Here is a 23,130-nt window from a genome sequence, read left to right on the forward strand (position 1 = left end):
CGAGATATTTCAAACTCCAAATAAGCAACAAGTTTCCTTCAAACTAAAAAATACTGGTGCCTTTCCTGTTTCTACATTTCAGCTGGTTCATTAACTACTGCTAATACCAAAACAAGGTCCACATATACTCCGATTACAAGAAAGGTTAAACACATCTGTTAAAAAAAAAGAAGAAAGAAAACATTTACAACTGTTTTATGTGAGATATTGAGAGCAGCTTCTACAAATAGTTCACCCAGAAAATTTTAATTTGCTGTAAATGTACTCACCCTCAGGTGATCCAATATATAGATAAGTTTGTTTCTTTGTAAGAAAAGATTTGGAGAAATTTAGCATAACATCACTTGCTTACCAATTGTGGATTACTTGTGGATTATTGTGATGTTTTTATCAGCTGTTTCATCTCTCATTCTGACGGCACCCATTCACTGCAGAGGATCCATTGGTTGAGCAAGTGATAGAATGCTAAATTTCTCAAAATCTGTTCCCATGAAGAAACAAACTGATTTATATCTTCAATGACATGAGGGTGAGTTTGTTTCCAGCTAATTTCAATTATAGAGTGAACTATTGCTTTAATTTGATTGTTTGAATTGTAATCCAGGGGAGATTATGTCTATTTCAAGTAAAATATGGTTTTGTACATGTATATGAGGTCCATATCTAGGGTTTGTGTAAATGACCTTGAGTATGCAGGCATCATGATCTTCAACACAACACAAACAAAAATGATGAAGGACGCTGTCATTGTATGTGTTAAAACTGTAACACTAATACTCTTACACTACTACTCATCCAGTCAACTGCTAAATATATTCGATACAATTAAATAAATACATTTTTCACTGCTCAAATCTCCATGTGATTAAGGCACGCCTTGCATTCTATGACTACTGTGCATACTTTAGGAAAACAGAAAATATGATTCATGATAGTTTGGTTATAGAAATCCTTAGCTTTGGCACAGTGAAATTGTGCGATATGATAAATTGCACTCTCACTTGACTGAAAACACTGAAAGTTATCTGAAATAGGTGGCAATGTGAATGTTGATTGTCCAAAGCCCACTGGGGAGTAAACCATCTACCGATCCATCTTTACCAAACTCCCCCTTCATTTAACTCCCAGAGAGCAATCAAAACCTCTACAACATCCTCGTACTATGGCCAAAGTAATATGTAGAATTAAATATGTAGAAATCTGATATACAGCTAGCTATTGTACAAAGAATTTGCTGTTACTTAAAAGAAATCTTGAAGATTGCAATTATGTGTTTCCACAGTACTTGCAGTAAAAAGTGTCAAGTATAAGAGCTCTGGATTAATAAAACAGAGAGTGAGAGTTAATAAAAATAACGACAAGCAAACTGAAGCAGCATATTTCTACAGGTTAAGTGAGGATGCACCAACCCTTAAATAAATAAAAAAGCTCTGCCCAAATAGACAAAATCAGTACATTTACAGGTTTTAAAATACAAAACATCAGTCTGAATTTTTAGAGTAATGCAATTTTCCCCATTATCTGACGGCAGGCTATCTGTGTAAAATGGGATGTTGATTTGGGTCCCCCTCACCTTTTTTCTGCCCACAGTGGGATAGGGCATCCTCTGTGTCATAACGTGTAGAAAAATATGGATAGAAATAAATGAGATCACCTTCCAGTATGTTACATCACTAACCTAACGAATGCCACACACACTCATACAAAGGCACGTACACAAAAACACACATCGTCGTTCATCAGAGTTTTTCTCCTAGTGGCCACCCAGACCACTGCTGCTGCCTGATGTCCAATCAATGATGATGAAGCCCAAGCTCATTATCATAAACAACACGCCCAGTCCAGCAAAACAGGCAGCCTGAGAAAAAGAGAAAAAATAATTATGTCCTTAATCAAAACATATGACTTTCTTAAGCGCATTTATACTATGCATCTTTTTTTTTTACATTAGAAGAGATATAAACACTATATAAATCCTTAGATGTGATGATATAGAGCTTAGGAAAACCACTCAGATTGGTCGTTTCAGAGTCAGGGTAACTGGAATAAAGTAGCATTAACCTTGGATCAGTGCTGTATAAATTAGTATATACTATCATAGTTTTTGATTAAAATTTTATTTTCTGTTTTCAATTTAATTTTAGTTAAAGTTTTAGTAATTCTTTTTTTTCTTCATTTATTTCTATATATAATATCTATATGGTTTTTATCATTCATTTAACAACTATCACAAATGTTGCCTTAAAGGTCAGTGTTATATTAATATAAATGAGATAATATAACTTTTTTGTTTTTAATCTTATTTCAGTTAATGTTTTATTTATTTCAAGTACGAAAATTGTGGTTTTATTGTTCTATATAATAACCCTTTCTCAATGTGAAGCTTTTAAAAAACATTTTCAAATGTACTTCTCTGTCTTACTGGGTAGTCATAAATTATACAAACATAACTCACAAAGATTTTAGGAGTAGAGCGCATTGGCTCTTTATCCTTGGGAACAATACGGATGTAGAAGACAGCAGGAAAGATGAAGATAAGACACGGAGCGGATGTTGCACCTGGAAGAGGAAGAGCAGGACAAATATAGATTAGCTAATCAGCTGAATTCAATTAAATCTGACACTGATGACAATTAAAACTAATGAAAATGAGACATGAAAAGTTAAATGAGAACACGATGTTAACAGAAACAATTTTATGGTCATCAAAGTAAGACTCATGGGTCAATGTCAAACGATTTCTGGAATGAAATATATATGTGTGTGTGTTTGTGTGTGTGTGTGTGTGTGTGTGTTTAAAGAACACATAAAGCTAATTAAAAAAAAAATTTCTAAACATTTCATTCAGTAAAATGTTCAAAGAATGTAAAAATATTGATATTTGTAATAAATATCACAAATTTTAAAAATGGCTAAAATAGATTTTTTTTTACTTTAAATCCGACAATAATAAAAATAATAATTTTAGTTTAGAAACCTGAACAGAAAAAAGTTTCATGTCATTGATCTGTTTTGTTTTCCTCATCATTATGGTCAAAACGAACCCTGACACCTTCTTTCCAGTAATATGAGCTAAACACAAAAATATTGATTTAGCAGCACAACATTATCTGTGAAAACAAGCGATGGAGACATTTGAAGCGGTTCTCAAGGCCAGAGACGGTGTCAGTGACCCTTACCCACACCGAGAAAGCAAGACAAACAAGTGACGCCAATGTGAGTCTCTGCTTTGTCATTTCTGACACTTGTTTGAACACCCTCAGAAAACACATTTGACCTCATTTGGATTTTGGGCTGTTGGGTCAGTGATGATTGAAGGACTCACCAATGACGCCAAAGATGCCCAGGATGTTGGGAGCGAAGATGACCAGCATATTGATGAAGGTCAGGAGAACGACAGCGATGGCAATGTGTCGGATCCAGTTGAAGGTCTTATTAGGGAATATCATCTCTTGAATGGCTCTTCGCACCTTTGAGAAAAAGTAGCGGATTGAAGCTTGAGAATATGTTAATGCTATTTTTAATGACTGAATTTAAGCAACATTTGAGCCACTTTGAGGTCTTACAGCAAGCTTAACCTGTCCTCTAAATCATGGGCAGCATCAATCATTTTATATATCAATAACTATATAGTAGTTATTTTTGCTGTGTTATTCAACCTAAATGATTCATATATTACATCTTAATCATTTTGACTCCAAGGTCCCACTTCTCTACAATACAAAACAAAAAGGCTAGATGTAGCAGTAATGACAAAACAGCTTGTGGTGTGGCATTATATTTAAATAATTAAATACCATAATTCCATAAGTTTATAAAAACTTTTTTTTTCCAACTGTTTGATTAGATTTTTTTTTTACCCACAAAAATAAATTTCTTCATGATAAAATATGTTTTCATAATTAGAATAACTTATTTTCATTATAAAAATTACCTTGACTTATGCTTGACTTTTCCAGGTCTAGAAATTAACCATTTAAAATTCCTTCATATATCCAGGTTTTCCAAGAACCTTGGTTCTTAAACAAAATAAAATAAAAACTGACAAGGGGGAAGAAATTACATTATGAAATATAATATGAGCTTATCTGTATGGAACAATAAACCAGGTGGCATAAACCTTTGATCAGTGCAGTGTTATTTTAGTTTCAGATAATAATACGTTTTTGTTAATATTCCGAATTAGATTTTTTTCTATTTTCTGTTTTTAATTTCAGTTAAAGTTTGACTAATTTTTAACATATATAATTTTAGTTTATTATTATTTATAGTTTATTTATTTGTTTTAATTTGATTATGTTTACAACTAAATAAAGTGTGGTGAGGCCCCCTAGTGGGTCCCAGCCCCCGGGTTGAGTACCACTGTATTAAATAATCTTGCAGTATTGATTTAAATAATCCAGTGAATTTAATAATACACAAACAAAGCGATGTTTACCTTTTATATTTTATATTATTCCTGGTTATTTGGGCAAGAGTAGCAAATCGCAAAAGCAATGCAGTTTTTCGTTAGTTGTCTGATTTATTTGATATCACCCTGTGGATATATTGTGGTAAAAATGCTCAGAACAACACAATGATATGAGCATATGAATGTGTTAAACTCACTGGGAACAGAACGATGGGCACAGTCAGCGTGACGGCGGTGAGCACAGCCAAACGCACGCAGAGGATGAGAGTGTCGTAAGGGTCGATCCTGCTGTATGTGTGCAGAAGCTCGGGCTCAACATTAGCTGCGGCAAAATTCAAGAATACATCTACTTAGTTTGCAGCTTTAATAATGCATGCTAAGCAGTACATTATGATTTGAATATTTCAAGATGATATCATGTGAATATTAAAATGCTGAAATAGTACTAGCAGCTATTTATTAAAGCACCTTTAAAGTTACCTTTAAAAAAAAAAGAGAGCAAAACCATTAAACAAAGAAAGTACACATAACGGAAGTATGAAAAAAGTAAGAAATCTGCAAACTCTCAGTACACATTCTAGCATTCAAAAACAACTAATATTGATATTAATTTATTTTTACAGCCATTATCAGATACATTTCTAAAAATGAACTATGTGTTGAAGTCAACCAAAGCAGGACTGTATTTAATTTTACATGCAATATAACGCATACATAAAACTGGACCAAATGCAAGATCCAGTTTGCTAGTACTTGGAACAGTCAAATATAAAAGTGTTAAACTTACTGTAAAATGTTAGGTATCCAAAGAGAGCAGCAAGGAAGTACATGGTGTACATGATCAGAATGGAGACGTTGGAAACGTGCTGCATCTTCCTCTGAGTTGGGCTGCAGGAAAAAAAAACAATGCAAATTAAATTTGCATAAACATAGATTACGGTCGCAGTGCTGCTTTAACACCGTCGACTTACTTGCGCAGCTCAGTGTAGATGGGCAGGACCTCAGGGTGGCAGACAAACGCGAAGGCGAGAATGGGGATGGTGTATGCAGTCTGTAGGACAGAGAGTGCTGTTTTAGTGTGTTCTGATACATTTTTCTGTAAATGTAAAAGCAGAAATTAAATTGTGCAATACATGTGTGTTGACGGTAAACATCTGCGGACTGCAGTAGGAGTCGTCCTCCATCACATGTCCGTTCTGGTAGCCGTGGTTGTGGTTCACAGTCACGTTTGAATGATCAAGTGTCAGCGTGCTATTGGCTGAAAACTCCTCAAATGGGCACAGAATCTGGAACTTCTTATAGATGACCTAAAAATACAGAAGGCACAGTTAAAATGGAAAATACAGAATATCAATAACAAAAAGACTACTAGTGTGGTCATTTTGGCTATTTTATGTATATATTGTATGTAGTAAGTACTCAACATATAATTCAGTCAAGAACATCAGTACTTCCTGTGTGTATTCCTCTAACTGCCATCAAACAAACTGTACTGCAAAAATGTAAAGAATAAATATCAAAAGAGGTATTTTTTTACATGTTTGTATAAAATTATGTTCAGGCCTCTAATGGCTACATCTTGTGTCAGATAGCATGTCCAAAGACATACAGACATAACAAAACTACAAAGTGGTTAAAAGTAATGATCCCTAACAGCAGTTGAAAAACCAAAAAAACATGAAAATTAACAAATAACATGAGTTCGTCCTGTGTGTATTCCTTTTAATTGCGTCAAAAAAACTGGATGGCAAAAGAATTATGACATGAATGCATGAATAAATAAATAAAAATAAAAAATAAGACCATTTTTGACATGTTTATATATAGCTGTTATAGAATTTTGATCTTGCGATCAATGTTTTAAAGGTGAAAAAGCCATGTATTTATTGTATGTGTGTATTCTCCTAATTCCCCTAAACCATTATTCTTCAATGGGCCGAATACTTCATGACAAACCTGAAATCAAAATCGGCAGCAAGATTAATTTTTAATGAGCCAAAAAGAATACAACGTCACACCTCTGTTTATCAATTTGCACTGGCTTCCAATAGCTGCTCCCATAGAATTCAAGACACTGATGTTTGCCTAGAAAACTACCACTGGCTCTGCACCCATTTACCTAAATTTGTTACTTCATGTGCCCTCTAGAAGCTTGCGTTTTGCAAATGAACATCGCTTGATTGTGCCATCCCAAAGAAGCACAAAGTCACTTTTACGGACTTTTAAATTAAATGTTCCCTTCTGGTGGAATAACCTCCCCAACTCAATCCGAGCAGCTGAGTCCTTAGCCATCTTCAAGAATCGGCTTAAAACACATCTCTTCCATCTTTATTTGACCCTCTAACTTTAACACTCACTATTCCAATTCTATTCTTTAAAAAATCTAACTACCTTTCTAATCTTTTTGTATTCTATTTTCTTTTCATTTATAATGCAATTGTATATGTATGTGTGTGTATGTGTAAAGACCTCTAACTAGCTTGCTCTATTCTTTTATTTTTTTATTCTATCTGTTTTCTTTTTATTTATTATATTAGTTAAAATCCCATGCTACGTGTACTGTGTTAACCTAACTGAGACTTGTTATAGCACTTATATATCATTGCTCTTTTTGTTGTTTTTGATTGCTTCCACTGTCTTCATCTGTAAGTCGCTTTGGATAAAAGCGTCTGCTAAATGAATAAATGTAAATGTAAATGTAAACCTTACACTTGTGAAACATTCTAGAAAATCATAATTTTATCCCAAGAGAGTGTAACCAATTAAAAGCCTCAGTTGTCTTCTTTTGAAGTCAGTCTTAACAAGTGTTTTATGAGTCAGCATTGCTGTGTGTAGATATGATATAATATGCATGCAGCAGATTGCTTCCTCTGGGGAAAAAATGTGCGGGCGAACAGTTATGTGAAGCTGTGATTCAACACACTCTGAATTATGGATGAGATAAAGGGACAGGAAGGTGGTGATTTTTGTTATTAACTATATTTGTAGCAAATAAATGATTTGTGAATGTCTTGATAACTTCATATTGTTTCTCTGGAATAGCATGAACTTATGGATCATGCTTAATAAGGCTGAAGTAAATTTTGTTTTCATATTAACTTTAGTAATATCTGAACTAATGACAATGATGATGATGGTAAATACTTACTGCACTGAGGAAGAAGACCATGCAGCTGAGTGAAAAACCACTGGCATAACCAAGGTATCCTAAAAATTTAAATATAGCAAAGCAAGTCAATATGGCGTCACGGTGCTACTGTCAATCGACATGCTGCATACATGCATTCAAGCCTGAATCCCTGCAACTATAAATGCATGAGCTAAGAAAAGCACAGTGAGTTATCACTCATCTCAAGAGCTAATATGTGCTGGCAGAGACAACAAGACACAAATACTGACAAGGTCAACTTGATTCAATTACAATAAACACGTCAAAACAAGAAAAACAGAATTGTGTGTGGTTAAAACGGACTGTTACCGTCAGATAAACATGCTGTACTGGTTTGGCGTATTGCTTTATATGAGAACAGAACGTGCTTTTAAAGTGCTTGAACTGATGCTCTGTAATATGAACGGTCCAAACAACTGGGTCAAACGTACACAGAAACCCACTTTAATGAGGTGGGGAGACAGATGAGATGACTGAAGTAGAAATGATCGACTCACCCAGCTGTTTCATTAGAGCCAAAGGTAGGATGACAGAGAGAGACACAAGCACCACCAAGTAGTTTCCATTAAGATACCATTCCCTACAGAAACAGACAATTCAAGATATGTCAAATGTCAATTATTTTATTGATTAACACAACAATTTACTGAAAACATCAAACAGAGGCATCATACTGTAAATACTTGTCACCATTATGGTGATTATTGTTCACTTGGATTGTGAACTTATGTACTTTTAATACTTTTCATTTTATGTACTTTTAATACTTGCAATTTTAAATTACAGACATTTAAAAATATATATTTATAGATTATTTGCTCAATATAAGTGCTCAATATAAGTTCAAAAAGTTCTTATTAAGTTTTCATTAAAGTTCAAAAGTTTGGGGTCAGTGAGAGTTTTTTATTATTACTTTTATTCATCAAATATGCTTTAAATTGATCAAAATGACTTTAAAGTCATTTGTTATGTAACAAAAGATTTTTATTTTAAATAAATGCTGTACTTTTGAACATGCATCATTGATATTGCATCAATGATAATAAGAAATGTTTCTTGAGCAGCAAATCAGCATATTAAAATGATTTCTGGATGAACATTTGACACTGAAGACTGGAGTAATGATGCTGAAAATTCAGCAGGAGTAAATTACATTTTAATACATATTCAAATAGAAAAGTTATTTTAAATTGTAATAATATTTTCACAATATTACAGTTTTTACTGAATTTTTAATCAAATAAATACAGCTATAAAGCATAAGAGTCTTTCAAAATATATTTAAATATCTTACAGACTTCCAACTTTTCAAAAGTAGTGTACACTAATATCCAATTATGGTTATCATATCTGCTTAACTTATAGTAAGAGCTTTAAATGAAGTATGAATAAAAAGGCAACAAAATGAACCAGCAAACAGTAGAAAAAAAAATAAATATATATTTATAACTGAATGCCTATTTTTGTCTACTGGTCTCCTTTTCTGTTCCTCTACCTTTGTGACAAACTAACAGCATCTTCACTTGTGTGGCTGTGAAAAACATCTACACTATTCCAGAATCAACCTGTCTAACTCCATCCGATTCCAGTCTGAGTCTGCGATTCTCATGATTTATGAGACGGCATGTTTTAATTGCTGTGGCCACTAGCAACACAGACCATCTAATATCATGCCCAAAGCTGACTGCAGCATGGTGCAGTTTCTGCTCCTGGACTCAAGTAACCAGCACACTGTGAACACGAGGACACACACACAGAGTCACAAGGTGTTGCACAGTGTGTAGATCCAGGCCTCGTTTGAGACTCCTCTATTTTCAGACCCTCTCCACTCCTCACTTGTTTGGCATTCAGACACTAAAGTGGGGGCTGGCATGTTGATTCTCGACCCTCTCGTTCTATATGTAGACTACTATACGTGGAAATGCAACATTATATTGGTGTTGGTGCAGTGGATAAAACACATGCCTTTGGTGTGAGACACCCGAGTTCGAATCCACTGTGAGACACCATTGTGTCCCTGAGCAAGACACTTTACCCCTAGTTGCTCCAGAGGCGTGTGACCACTGACATATGTAGCAATTGTAAGTCGCTTTGGATAAAAGCGTCAGCTAAATGAATAAGTGTAAGTGTTATACATTATATATAGTAGATAATAAAGATACACTATCATAAGGGGCATAAAGATTCCTCTCCAGTACAATAAATGGACTATGTTTAGATATTATATATATGATTTTACATGCAGACTTTTGGTAACAACATTTAAACTCTGCCTGGGTGATAAAACGGTATGGATATTTATCAACGGTACACCTTTGATAATGATTAGCTTTGTTTTGATAATGATTAGATTTGCTTTTGCTTCTGCACTTTTTTTTAAACTGCTTAATACAGAAACTGTATTTCTAACTGGCATGCACTGTTTCATATCCGATTGCGTTCGATCTGCGCAGTGCTGCATGAAGTCGAACACACCTATAGACACGTGCTATGAGTGACACAGGCACGAACACATGCTGAATTGAGTGCTGTTCCTGCCTGTGATGAGGAAATTGTGCATACATTTTTTTATATTAGTCGAATTTTAAATAAACATTTGCATTTGAATGCAAAAATAATAATTAAAATATGTAATCAAAATAATATTATTATTACTATTAGAAATAATTATATATTATTAATAATAAAATATTACAATAAAAATTATATTAATATTAATATTATAAATTTGATTTATAACACACTTTATATTCACACAGAATCCCACATTACTACAAATAAAGACAAGAAACAATATTAAGAATCATTCAAAGGCTTTGCTAAAAAGGTAGGTTATGAGGCCACGTTTAGGTGTGCGTCAGGAAGCGTCATCAGTGGCGCACGAGATGCAATGATGATGATGTAAGTGACGTTTTGCATTTTAACGTTTTGTTTGGAAAGAGATAGTATCAGCCAATCAGCTGCCTTTCTCTTATTAACTGAACACCCACAGTTCACAGAGCCCACAACACCTCTCCTAGATTTTGAGTGTTTGCCCCAGTGGACCACAAGTTTTTGACCTCAGTGGTGACTCGTCAGCTGATAATGACAATATGTCTATACCAGCGGCTACATAGTCTAAAGTCCTTACCCTGAAGTGGTATCTGCTTTCAAAAATGCCTGCAGGACCAGCGGGAACTCTGACTTGATGATGTATAAGTAACTGGACATGGCTATAGGAAAGACAAAAATGAGTAAATTAGAAGAATCAAATTCAAAAGTATTAGCCGTCAGGGGTTTATGCTGATTTTATGCTCGTTTTGCTTGCAACTATAAAACTATGAAACTTAAGAAAAATATAGATTTTATAATAAATATACATATTTTAAGTATAAATATACTTTTAAAATAACTTTTGGAAAATATGCAACTTTGCAATATAAAAAAATGTATTTATTTTGTATTTTGTAAATGTATTTATGCACACACACACATTTATACATGCATAGTGTTAATTATCAGCAAAGAGCAAATTGCATAATTTTGCCAATTCAGAAAGTGTGTGAACGAAAGTACAGGTATGTAAGTTAACTGGCAAAAGCAGTTAGGAACATCTAAAGATGAATGAAATGAATGAAGAGAAAATACAGAATAATGAAGAATAAAACAAGATCGATCGGTCACATCTAGAAAAAATATGAATAAATACACTGTCTGGAAACGGTCAGTTTGGGCTAATTTACTTGTCAGATTTTCTTTACCTCCAATGTTTTGAAGAGTGATAGCGATTCCGGCTGCCAACTTCCCTGTCATTCCGAAGGCCCTGAATCCCAGCTGTTCATAAGATCTGATTCCTGGAAATAAACATCAGTAAAACATGAAGAGAAAGACAAATCTCACCACCGGTGCCAAGTTTCCCCAAAACACTGTATCTCATGTTATGATTGTCATTGCCTGCGATCACCACAGTTTAACATGGAAACTCAGTAAAGAAATGACATCGCAACAATACACAAACAATGCCATCAACTGCATAAAAATGCTTTAAAACTCCATAAGTAATCAACAAAAAAAAGAATTTTTTATTATGACTATTATTTATAGTGCGATGCCACGTATTACGATTATTAGTTTAACAGTAAGAATGGTGAATAACTTCAGTGCATCTGTCCACCTAATGAGGATACAACGCACTGATGGAGAAAAATCCTCATCTTACCCACAACACCAGAAGACTTCAGCAGGAGGTGAATAGAATAGCAGGAGAGACCAGCTACAGCCGTGAGGAGAAACCTGAAGACAAAATACAAGCGTCACAATCACTCCACATCTGTACAACACCTACTAGACCTCTTAGTGCACTTAATGCATGTGTCTCATATAAATAAGGTCCACTATGCTATATACCTCTTTCAGGTGTATTAATACTTTTATTGAGTAAGATTCACTTCTGAATGAATCTTGGGAAAGTGCCAGTGTTTGTATTGGAACCCAAAAAGTACATCTGCTGATAAACTGTTCTGTGAATCCCTGTGATCAAACACACCACCAACCAATTTTACCAATTCATCGTATTCTTTACTTTTAGCGTATGTAATGGAAAATCTGGGTTTGTTAACTTTGAGAAAGGTAATTCTGATAAAAGATTTATCTACACAGAGGTGGAAAACGATTAGTGTACTTTCACCCCAGGAGGCAAAATGTCCCAGATTTTAGTGTATTGCAAGTCTTCTTGGAAGACAGGAACCTGATAAATGGCAAGTGATTAACAATGGGCATGAGCTCTATAACAACTCTATTCAAATGTTCTCATGGACTATCGACAGCTGCCTACCAATTCAGTATTCAAGAGGAAGTCCTCTGTCCCTGTGTGCTCTGTACTCCACACAACTACAGGAGAATTATGTGAGTTTGCATTGTTCATTTAAACACAAATATGACTTTATTATGGCATTATAAACATTAATCATTTTATTTAAAAAAGCTGATGCACAAATACTATTTTCAGCTCAGTTTAGACGAAAATCCATCATCAGATAACCAAACAAAAATCCAGGTCACATTGTACTTTGAAATTGAAAAGAATAAGCAATAAGATAGTTTAGATATTTTAGTATCAATGCGATACTGATAAAGTTTTCATTAATATTTTGTTATTTGCGTTTTAGTACTTTTCTTTTGTGTTTTTGTCATTTTTTATTTTAGTGTTTGGGTTCTTTTATATAATATTATATATACTGTTAGTTTTAGTTAATTTAGTACATCTAAATTACATTAAAATGAGAAATGTTCCCTTGACAACAACCTGAAATAAAAACCTTTTGCACATCGACATCATTTTTTACTGGATATGACCAGGGCATGTTCTTGTCTGCTTTTGTTGGATTCATTCATGAACATAATCACTTGCAAATACTACTTTTCTAGACTGCATGCTTCATATGAAATGCAAACAGTCACAAAATTTTAATTTCAAACATGCCTTCCTTAATGAGAAAGTCAAATCAAAATGTAAGTCATCACCTAATGAAAACTGCTAACAAATATCCCAGAAAACCCATTTTCTCATTTATAAGCCTACAAGGCGAGTCTTTTGTGGAGTTGGAAAGCTAAAACACTGGACTTGATCCAACTGCCTCCTGAGAGGGATGCATGAACTTTCTCCCAAATTGAGGCTGATTAATTTCTTGTTATATACCCGGAAATAAGACTATCTTTGGAGGAAGCAGTCTTGGCCTGTTGGGTAACTTGATCAGTGGTATTCAGTTGCCTGTAACCTGACTGGAGCTACAGACGCCTCAGACGTCTCCCTGCTCCCCTCCCCCAGCCAAAGAAGAAACCAAATATGACAGCTATATTTGGATGGGGGAGGGGCTTTCTAAAAAGAAGGTTGTGTTTGTAGAAGGGAGGAGGTGTGGTCAGCCCAGGTCATGGCCTTTTTGGGGCCATGAATAGATGAGGGGGTGGAGCTAACCAGTGGAAAATTTTAGGAAGGAGGGAAATAAACAGTAAATGGCAGATCACACAAACACATGTTATTAGACACTTAATATATTTTGTATTATAAATGAAATTAGAAATCTTTTTTTAACAATATAAGTGCTATCACTTTTTAGCAATTTAACACGTCATTGCTAAATAAAAGTATTGATTTCTGTCAAAAAAGAAAGAAAAACATTTACTGTCCCCATACTTTTGAACGTTAACATATTCAAAAGATTTCTATTTTTAAACATATTCTGTACTTTTCTAAAGTATAAGAGGTTCCAAAAAGCAGCAAAACTCTTTCCAACATTTATAATAAATCAGCATCTTAAAATGGTTTTTAAAGGATCATGTTCAGCTTTGCATCACAGGGATAAATTATATTTTAAAGTATATTAAAATAGAAAATCGTTATTTTTAAATTGCTATAATATATCACATTATTACTTTATTTTTTATCAAATAAATGCAGCCTTAATAAGCACAAGAAACTTCTTACAATTAGTCTCTCTCTCTCTCTCTCTCTCTCTCTCTCTCTCTCTCTCTCTATATATATATATATATATATATATATATATATATATATATATATATATGTTAAATTTTAAATTATATATGTTTATATTATATAAATACACAAATAATTATTTATTGTTGCAAAATAAATATAATAAATGACAGGCTAACTGCATATTATCCATTTCTTAACCACTTTAAAAACCAGACTGATAAAACATAATCACTTTAATTAAAAAATCTAAATAATTTCATACATTTGCAGTACTTTAAAACCCCTGAAACATGGGCTGATTTAAAAAAAGGCCAAATGGTGGTTTATGTGTCATTTAAAATATTACATAACAGGATGAAGACCCTTTCTGGTACACAATCAACATTAACAGCCTCCAAAAGGGAACACTCAATTATTCAAGAGCATCCCTGGAAAAAAACACATGTAAAACAATACCTTAATAACCATAGCAATTAGACAGCCAATGGTGTGCCAAATGCTTGTCATTCAGATTCATTGAGGGCTGGACGTGACCGGTTCATTTGCATGACTATGAGATGATTCACTGATGCCCAACAATCAATGACTTTTTCCAGCCATTCTGTCATTAAGAGAGTAATGAAGGGATTTCACTTACAAGAAAAGCAGTATGCCAGTATTGGCCATAGCGTAGGCCAATCCCAATATCCCACTGCCCATAATGGCATTGCCCAAATTGAAGACTGACATGCCAAAAGAGGTCTTCCCCTCAAACTAAGAGAGGAAATGAAACTGATGAGTAACCAAAACAGAAAAAATGACAAAAGCACTGCTACAACATCTGACGGAGAACATTAACACAGTCAAATATCATTCAGTTTCTATTTGTGTTATGCTTTCGGTTGAAATGCTGCACATACTCACATCAGTGAAACGTGGCTTCTTTCCCTCGCCGTTGGGCAGGAACTCAATGTTCTCAGTAAGTGTGCTGCCAGGATCATCAAACCTGCTGGACGGACGACAGTCGACATTTAATCGACAATGACCTTGCTGCATCAATTCATTTGGCCTAACTGCATCTAGTAGTCATTGGTTTCCTGTTATTGACGTACCTGTTGTGATGGGTACAGCTGCTGAGGGATGATAGAGAGTGTGAGAAGGTCCATCATCGAGCAGGAAAAATAAGGTAAACATGCACTTAGACAAGTCAACACACCATGCCAGAAGATAAAAGTGATTTGAGGAGTATGCAAAAGAAAGACCTCAGTACAGAAGCACAGAGACACAGTGAAAAGTTGAAAGTTCAAATGGGTTGAAGAGAAAACGCAATGCTAATAATCAAGGAGCAAGAGCAGCTGAGAACCACTGTTTATAAAGTGGCCTGGTTCTTCATGCAGGTGATACAAGACAAAGCAAACACTTCCCATTGTGTAGACACACATGCAACTAACTCCTCTTACAGCACAAATCTATGAACATTTAAAAGTACTTACTGTTCTTCCTCCATCATAGTCTTCATCGGCACGCACATTTCTTCTCCCAGGTCATGACCTTTCCCATTGGAAAGGACACTCATTTCTGATCTGACAGGTTCCATGGTGGAAGTAGTCAATATCCCACGTGCGAGTTGTCTGAAATAGATCAGAATTTAAAACTATATGAATATTAACTGTATGCATTAATTGTAAACACCTATAATTTGTCTTATATGTTCAGGGCTGTTATTGTTATATAAAAACTAAAGCCAGTGTTATTTTAATATCATTGAGATTTTTTATTTGTATATTTAGTTTTTAGTTGATTTATCATTTTTGTTGTGTTTTTTGTCATTTTTATTAGTATGTCATATAGTTTTTATCATTTTATCCTTTATTTTATTAGTTTTAATTTTAGTTATTTTGTGCATCAAGTTAAACTAAATGAAAATCAGAAATGTTGCTTTGAGAGCTAGCTTTTTGTTGTTGTTGTAATTATAAACTTGAAAGAACTTAAGTGAAACAGAAATGTTGCCTTGGAGACTGAATAAAATAAAAAAGGTTGAAGTAGTAAAATTACTAAAACTGAAATAAAAAATATTTAAAGCTAAATATTTAAAACTAAAAATTACACAAACAACTAAATATAAAATAAAATTAAAATGAAACCTTAAAATATATATATATATTTAAAATATTAATAATATAATACTCAAAAAAGAATGATTAACATATTCATGTGCTAGCAATTAGCTTTATACTTCTTAAAGAATACCATGGTATAGAAAAATTTTTTTAATATGGCAAATATTATTTCTTCTCATTTCTGATTCATCTTCAAAACACTGCATTGTGTGCCACCTGTCAGTAATGCACAAATTCATCATGAGAAATCATCTCAATTCAGTCACATCACTACCACTTGATTCAAATTCCTATTTATAAACCGGTACATTCAAGACACTGTGCTTATCTAAAGAAACGTCAACTAAAAATTCACCAAGATTATTCAATGATTTAGTTACTGGCCCTTTCCCCCCGAGTCCTTATTTCCATTTATGCATGCTATTAAACCAACGGTTTATGATGTCAACAATGAGGCACGGCACACCAGGGTGTGATTTTAGGCCATCAGATGTTCTCGCCCTTCAACGAAGAGTCTCTTCATGTTCCCTGGAAAGACAGAAGCTCAATAACATTAACAGCGTTACTGTTTATTTTATGACTGAGGTTTTAGTCCACTGAACTCTGGAAGCTGCAGGAGAATGTGTAAAACAGTACGGCCATTGAGACACCCAGCTGTCATGATATATTTAACACAGACCGCTCACAACAACAACCGTCTGCGTGGGAAGACAGAAGCTCACATGAAGAAGTGTACGAGTGTGTTCGTTTACGGCCTGATAATTGAGGAAAGTCTGGAGTCCAGTCCATTTCTAAATGAGACTGATACAGACTTGAGATTAAAATGTAATACTACTAGCAACATAATGAGTCAAAGCAGCAAGGGAGCTTTTTAAAATATTCTGTGCCTGATTAGAAATCATATGATGCTGATTTATGTGATCATTAAACATCACATCTGTTAATATTGGTTAAGATTTCAAATTAATGCTGTTCTTTTAAACTTTCTAATTCAGAAAAAACTATGGTTTTACATAAATATGAAGCAGCACAACTGTTTTCAACATTTATAATATTCATAAATGTTTCTTGAGCAGAAAATCAGCATGTGACACTGAAAACTGCATTAATGATGCTGAAAATTCAGAATTGCATCCCCAGAATAAATTGCATTTTAAAATATATTCAAATAGAAAATGTATATTTTCACTTGTAATAATATTTCACAATATTACAGTTTTTACTGTATTTTTTGTATCAACCAAATGCAGCCTAGGTAAGCAGAAGAGACTTTGAATGAAGCCATTAAGCCCACATTTCTTGTTTAAGTTTTTTCATCAAGTTTAAATTAAAAAAAAAACATGACATTACATTCAATTAAAACCCCCCAAAATAAACCCTTCCAAATACACCCCCAATCACCCTATCAGGGTTCACTGTGCAATAATGACCACATCAATGTCACTGAGGTATTCTTCAGTTTTGCCTGTATTTGACTAATCAGCATCATCAACAGGATAATGCGACAAGCTTTTGATCAGGCACTACAAACAGCAGCTCCTCTTTGGGGTCCAGAGGGGATTTGAATTCTGGCACGAGCTTGAATTTCACATGACGATGATATGTGAGGGTATGAGAGACATGGAGTCCCGTGGCTGTCTGCTATACACGTTTTTGGCAGCCCCGAAGCTGCTTAATGTCGTGTTGACCAGTAAAGAAAACCGGTTGCAGCCAAGGTCATTAAAGACGTCTATTTGAGCTGATAAATTTAGTAACTCGTGAGGCATTTTGTGGTGGAGTATAGATCAACTAGTCTTTCTGCAGACACAGGAAGGTCAGCAGACGGTCAGAAAAAGAGCATGTAAGTGCATTGTTATAATAATTAGCAACATGCAGGAAAAAAAGCGAACAGAAGGCAATCACAGGGTTAATCTACCATGACTAACTACTTGTGAGATGAGCGAAATATGATAACTCAGGTGTAAAGCTCAGTTTTGTCAGAAGTCCTGTCACGATCAGTTTTATCATCCCTTGCAGCTGTTTCCCACAATGCACTGTCCTTGATGACCATTCAACAATGTGCTGCTGCCTTATCACCATTCACAAATACAGACGTCACCAATCCTAACCTCAAACTAGAGTCAAGAAACAGAACCAGATGGGCTCCAGTCTCTATACACAAATTTAAAGTCTCCTTTACAAATATCTCATGCACAACGCTGTGCTGTGAGGCATATATTTAACAGGCATATATATTTCATAGACAATTCTTTTTACATTATTTCATCCCGTCTCAATTTCTCTGACCTGGACCTACAACAATACTCCCAAACCTGGTTCCCATTGACGACTGACAGTCACCTTAAATGTGTGTGCACGCAGGATGAAGATAACAGGTTTTACCCATTTAAAATGCTTAAAAAGTGGTGCATGGTTGAGTAACAAGTGTGGCTGTCAACATCTGCAGACAGTGACGTCACGGGATTGAATTTGATTTGACCATGCTGATAAATATAGGAAATCATTTGAAAGACATGTGGATAATGTCAATTAAATTCATGCTTACATAAGGGAGATTTTAATTAGGCGGGTTGAACTGTTTGGCAAACAGCGAATCACAAATAATTGGCACTCTGAGACTATATGCCTTCCAATTAATAAATGAGGGCGTCATACCTTTAAATTGGTCCTAAACTGAAGTAGCTCAACATTCAAGGATGAATGTTTCACACAGCACAATACTGCTGTTTTAAAGTCGCTACATATAACAGTTCTTGCTTTCAAAACATAATTTAAAAAAAGCAATCTAAAGCAAATGGCAGCTTTGCAGAGCAACAAACCAACATTAGCAGACAGAAAACATGAATTCTTCTCTTTATGAGCGTCAAAAGGCCACCTGCCCACCGTTTTACATTAAAGCCCCAGAAGCTGCCGAGGGTAAACTGGGGTTCAACACTATCACAACCAGTGCTCTTCACACAAAGTCCTGGTCTTCACCATATGAGGCTCTTAACTGAACCACTTACAAATGAATACTGTGGTAGTTTTACTGATACTAAATAACACCATATGCACATTCTACATTATTGATTCCATTATAATTCACAGAACACCACTCTAGTACCATGTTTGACCTGTCTGAGGTCAGAAGGACCTGCCCTGTAATGATTGCTCTTTACCAAACTGCCAGTTTAGGATTATTTTTCAGATAAAAATCAGTGATGTTCTTACTCTGTCTGTATTATGCATGTTTTTAATAGTTATGTGATCAGTTTAAGTGATTTATCTATCTATGCTATCAAGTCCTTCTGGGAAATACTTTGGTTGGAGCAAGATGTACCGTTTCTACTAAAAAATCAGGGAGACTTTTTAACTCTACATCTGGGAAATGCTAAATAAAGAATGTATTTTTATGATTTTATGTTTATATTCAGTTCTGTTAAATTAACTGTTATATATTTAATCGTAATTGTGCAAAACTGGTATTTTTGGACATGCAACATGATTATTTGTGATTATAAGGCGGTGATTTCTTCTCAGTTTGTACAAATGTGAATGATATGGAAATGTACCATTTTTAAAAGAAAAAAATGTAATCATCAGTGCAGATCGTACAAAAATGTACAAATAAGACTGTAACATTTCATATCAATTAGATACTGATTTGCAAGATCAGAGTGTGATTTGAGTCTGTTGATTTTCTTCTTTAAACATCTTCACATGAGAACACAATTATTTTGAAGTAAAATGTCTTATGAATGCAGCAGACTACAGTTGTGATATATGGTGGGAACCACTAGTATGGAATGATGATGAAAATAAATACCAACACGTGGTCAGTCTTGTGACTTAAAAGCACAGATATGAATGTCACATGGTAAAGTCAAGCTTAAGTTTACAGAGAGAATAATAGCAATCTAACTGAACTCCAAGACCTCTCTCAAATCAGACATGACTGCCAGCTTACGAAATCATATGCTGATATGTGACCCTGGAGCACAAAACCAGGCTTAAGTCGCTGGGGTATATTTTTAACAATAGCCAAATAATCATTGTATGGGTCAAAATTATTGATTTTTCTTTTATGCCAAAAATCATTAGTATATTAATGTTCCATGAGGATATTTAATAAATTTCCTACCATAAATATATCAACACTTAATTTCTGATTAGTAATATGCATTGCTAAGAATTAATTTGGACAACTTTAAAGTCGATTTTCTCAGTATTTAGATTTTTTTGCACCCTTAGATTCCAGATTTTCAAATAGTTGTATCTTGGCTAAATATTGTCCGATCCTAATAAACCATACATCAATGGAAAAAGATGATGTATAAATCTCAATTTCAAAAAATTAACCCTTATGACTGGTTTTGTGGATCAGGGTCACATATGTGGCCTTGGATGTGAGGTCAGTGACCCCTCTGTCAGCACCAGCCCAGGAGCTCTGACCGCACTGGATGCAAATGTTTACATTCTGAACAATGTTTGAGGAAGGGATACGATTGGTCAGGCACGCCGAGCTGAAGTTACACATTTGTCTCTAGAAAATTCTGGGATATACTTGTTTACTCACGGTCAATGATTGTAAAGGTTTCCCAGTGAAGTTCACTGAAAAAAAAACAGATGTTTGCCTCATTGCACAGTCACACCTCTTTAGATATTGGCCACTATGCAAACTATCGATTGATCGTTTCAGTCCATTCACTTTCAAAGTGCATCATACTGTATTTGCCTCCATCCATTACAATATGGCATGAAATCACAATCTGACTTTTGTGCCAGAGTTTTAGCCTGCTTGTGTAATTCCTCAGCAAACTATTGTTGAGACACATCCAAATTTTCCTTTTGTTCAAGTTTTATTGAGTACCTTAAGCTAATTTCCCACTTTCTGTGTCCCCTCTGACCCCTCGTTTCCTGACTGCTGACCATAAGGTCCAGGGAATCCAGAGATTCAGAGAACTTAAACCCAAGTTGGCTCTCTTAAACTCAGCTAGAAGACAAACAATATTTGGAAAGGAAGCTGAAAGATACTAGCCTGACTACGTCAGACTTCCTACTTCCGCACAATTTCATTTTGCTTCTGTACTTCTGTCTACAAAGCAAAGTGACGTAGCAGAGTCTGGTATTACCAGGCTAGAAAGATACACCTCTTGCTGAGAAATCCTGAAGAAGAAGGGACATGCAGCTGAAATATAGGCTACTTATGCATCTCATTTTAACATTTATAAATAGAACTGCCCTTAATTATTAGCACTGTTGTCAGTCTTGAAACAGATCATTTATCTTCTAATCATCTGTTTAGCCACTTCATGGCCCGAGGACAGGAGCATGAACCTTAATATTAATGTCCCATAATGAAGAAATACAACGAATTGCATAAAAACTCAAATAATTAAATAAATAAAGTTAATAATAATAATATGCTTATATTTGTATTATTATTATATTATTCATGAATATTATTGCCAAACTGCTAACATTTGTTTATTTTAGCTTTTTAATTGACTTTACCTTTTTATTTTTATAGTCTTAAGCCATGAAAAAATATATAATGAATAAAAATAAATGATTGAATAAATAAATAAATAATAAATAAATAACTGTAAAGCATGTTCATCATAGAAGAGGGGTATTCAAGTCATTGCATTTATGAACTGCATTTTTAATATATTTCTGAGTAACATATTTAGTCAAAAAAAAATGCACGTGACGTCTCTGTCGACTCACATACAAAGTAAATAAAAAAAAAATAGATATATTTCTCTCACACACACACATATAATACGGTCCAGCTCTCTTAAGACCATCACAAAGGAAAGGGTATAACGGTATATATATATATTATTTTTTTGCATCTACAATAACTGATATATTCACAACGAGTCTATTTTCCCCATAAATTTAATTAAAGTATTTTGTTTCACTCATTTTTTGTTTTCTGATCTTATTAATTATGCATCTCTTTAAGATCTTAAAAGACGAACAGATCACACTTTGCCCATGAACATGTATTACTTACGGGTCAGTGAACTCCTGGATTCAGAGATCTTCACGACTAAAATGAGAAATGCTGTTCTTGCTTATATTTTCCAGTATTTCGGCTTCTTTATGTTCCTGTAGGATTTCTCCTCGTGTGGTTTGGTTACAACAGAGACAAAGCCCGTCTCTCGCTGCTTTGAAAAATGAAGTGAATTTGTGAAGGGCTGTATGGATGAGTAGTGGGGGTTGTTTAGGTCCCGCCTTCTGTGGGTCTCGTCCAATGGCAGCCGACGAGACCCTTCAGTGGCCCCGCCTACTTCTCCCAAGCGCTCCATGAATGTTTTTTATAACCTGTTGGAAAAAAACTATTATAAACGAAAACTGTGTCCACTCAAATACAAGAATTATACTGTATACGAATATTGTATATTGGTAAGCATAATTAATCCCTTCATTTAATATTTCTTCAATATAATTAATTTATTTATTTTAAAAAGTTTCCTCCACCTGTCAAAGAGCAAATATATTACAGTTGATCTTATTCTAGCTTTATTGGATTCTTAGAGGACTTTCATTTAAACATAAACATAAAAAAATAAACAAAATTAAAATATATTTCTAAAATAAAAATGTTTCTAAAATACCGAAAATGCATACATTTTAAATCAATTACATTTATAAAAAATGTAAAATAATTTAAATAATTAAATAAAATTAAAGTTACTGTTTTTATTAAAACTGTCATTTTTATATTTTACATTTCTACAGTTAAAGTATATTTCGACTAAGTTTTCGGAGCTGATATACAGCCTGATCCCTCACCTGTGTGTCTGTGAACAAGTGTCCATTTTCACATTAGATAGGGATGAGCCGTTTAACAATGCAGTGAAAGAGCTGCTGGTGTTCAGCAGACGTCTAGTGTGCCGTTGTCTCCATTAGGGTTAAATATAGTGGTGGAAGTGTGTGTGTGTGTATGGGTGTGTGTGGGGGGTAAGCACAGGTTACATGGATAAAG

General features: G+C 34.4%; 1 protein-coding gene across 5 annotated transcripts; it reads right to left on the minus strand.

The window, feature by feature from the left end:
• Positions 1-794: 794 nt before the first annotated feature.
• Positions 795-22,386, minus strand: LOC113103791 (sodium-coupled neutral amino acid transporter 3-like). Of its 5 annotated transcripts, none has more exons than XM_026266011.1 (17): positions 22,156-22,386; positions 15,528-15,665; positions 15,147-15,164; positions 14,959-15,040; positions 14,693-14,808; positions 11,779-11,852; positions 11,321-11,413; positions 10,711-10,792; positions 8,078-8,160; positions 7,560-7,618; positions 5,545-5,718; positions 5,383-5,462; positions 5,199-5,299; positions 4,609-4,733; positions 3,326-3,470; positions 2,456-2,559; positions 795-1,858 (listed from the first exon to the last, which is right to left on the minus strand). In XM_026266011.1, the coding sequence occupies exons 2-17, from the start codon at positions 15,629-15,631 to the stop codon at positions 1,754-1,756; spliced, it is 1,545 nt and encodes a 514-aa protein (XP_026121796.1). In that variant the 5' UTR covers positions 15,632-15,665; positions 22,156-22,386; the 3' UTR covers positions 795-1,753. The 5 variants fall into 5 exon arrangements, with proteins under 5 accessions (XP_026121796.1, XP_026121795.1, XP_026121793.1 ...); XM_026266010.1 differs by having other exon boundaries at positions 14,959-15,043; XM_026266008.1 differs by having other exon boundaries at positions 15,147-15,167; positions 22,156-22,382.
• Between the last annotated feature and the right edge of the window lie 744 nt (positions 22,387-23,130).

The sequence above is a fragment of the Carassius auratus genome, chromosome 6 (genome assembly GCF_003368295.1).
Source record: "Carassius auratus strain Wakin chromosome 6, ASM336829v1, whole genome shotgun sequence".
NCBI classification, from domain to species: domain Eukaryota; kingdom Metazoa; phylum Chordata; class Actinopteri; order Cypriniformes; family Cyprinidae; genus Carassius; species Carassius auratus.

What these genes read in the sequence shown, in the direction of transcription:
- LOC113103791 (XM_026266007.1), bottom strand. Translation starts at nt 15,631, where the DNA reads ATGGAACCTGTCAGATCAGAAATGAGTGTCCTTTCCAATGGGAAAGGT. An exon ending in AGAAGCCACGTTTCACTGAT is followed by an intron (nt 14,809 to 14,958) that starts GTGAGTATGTGC and finishes TTCCTCTCTTAG; the next exon opens with TTTGAGGGGAAGACCTCTTT. An exon ending in AAAGCAGATACCACTTCAGG is followed by an intron (nt 8,161 to 10,710) that starts GTAAGGACTTTA and finishes CTGTTTCTGTAG; the next exon opens with GGAATGGTATCTTAATGGAA.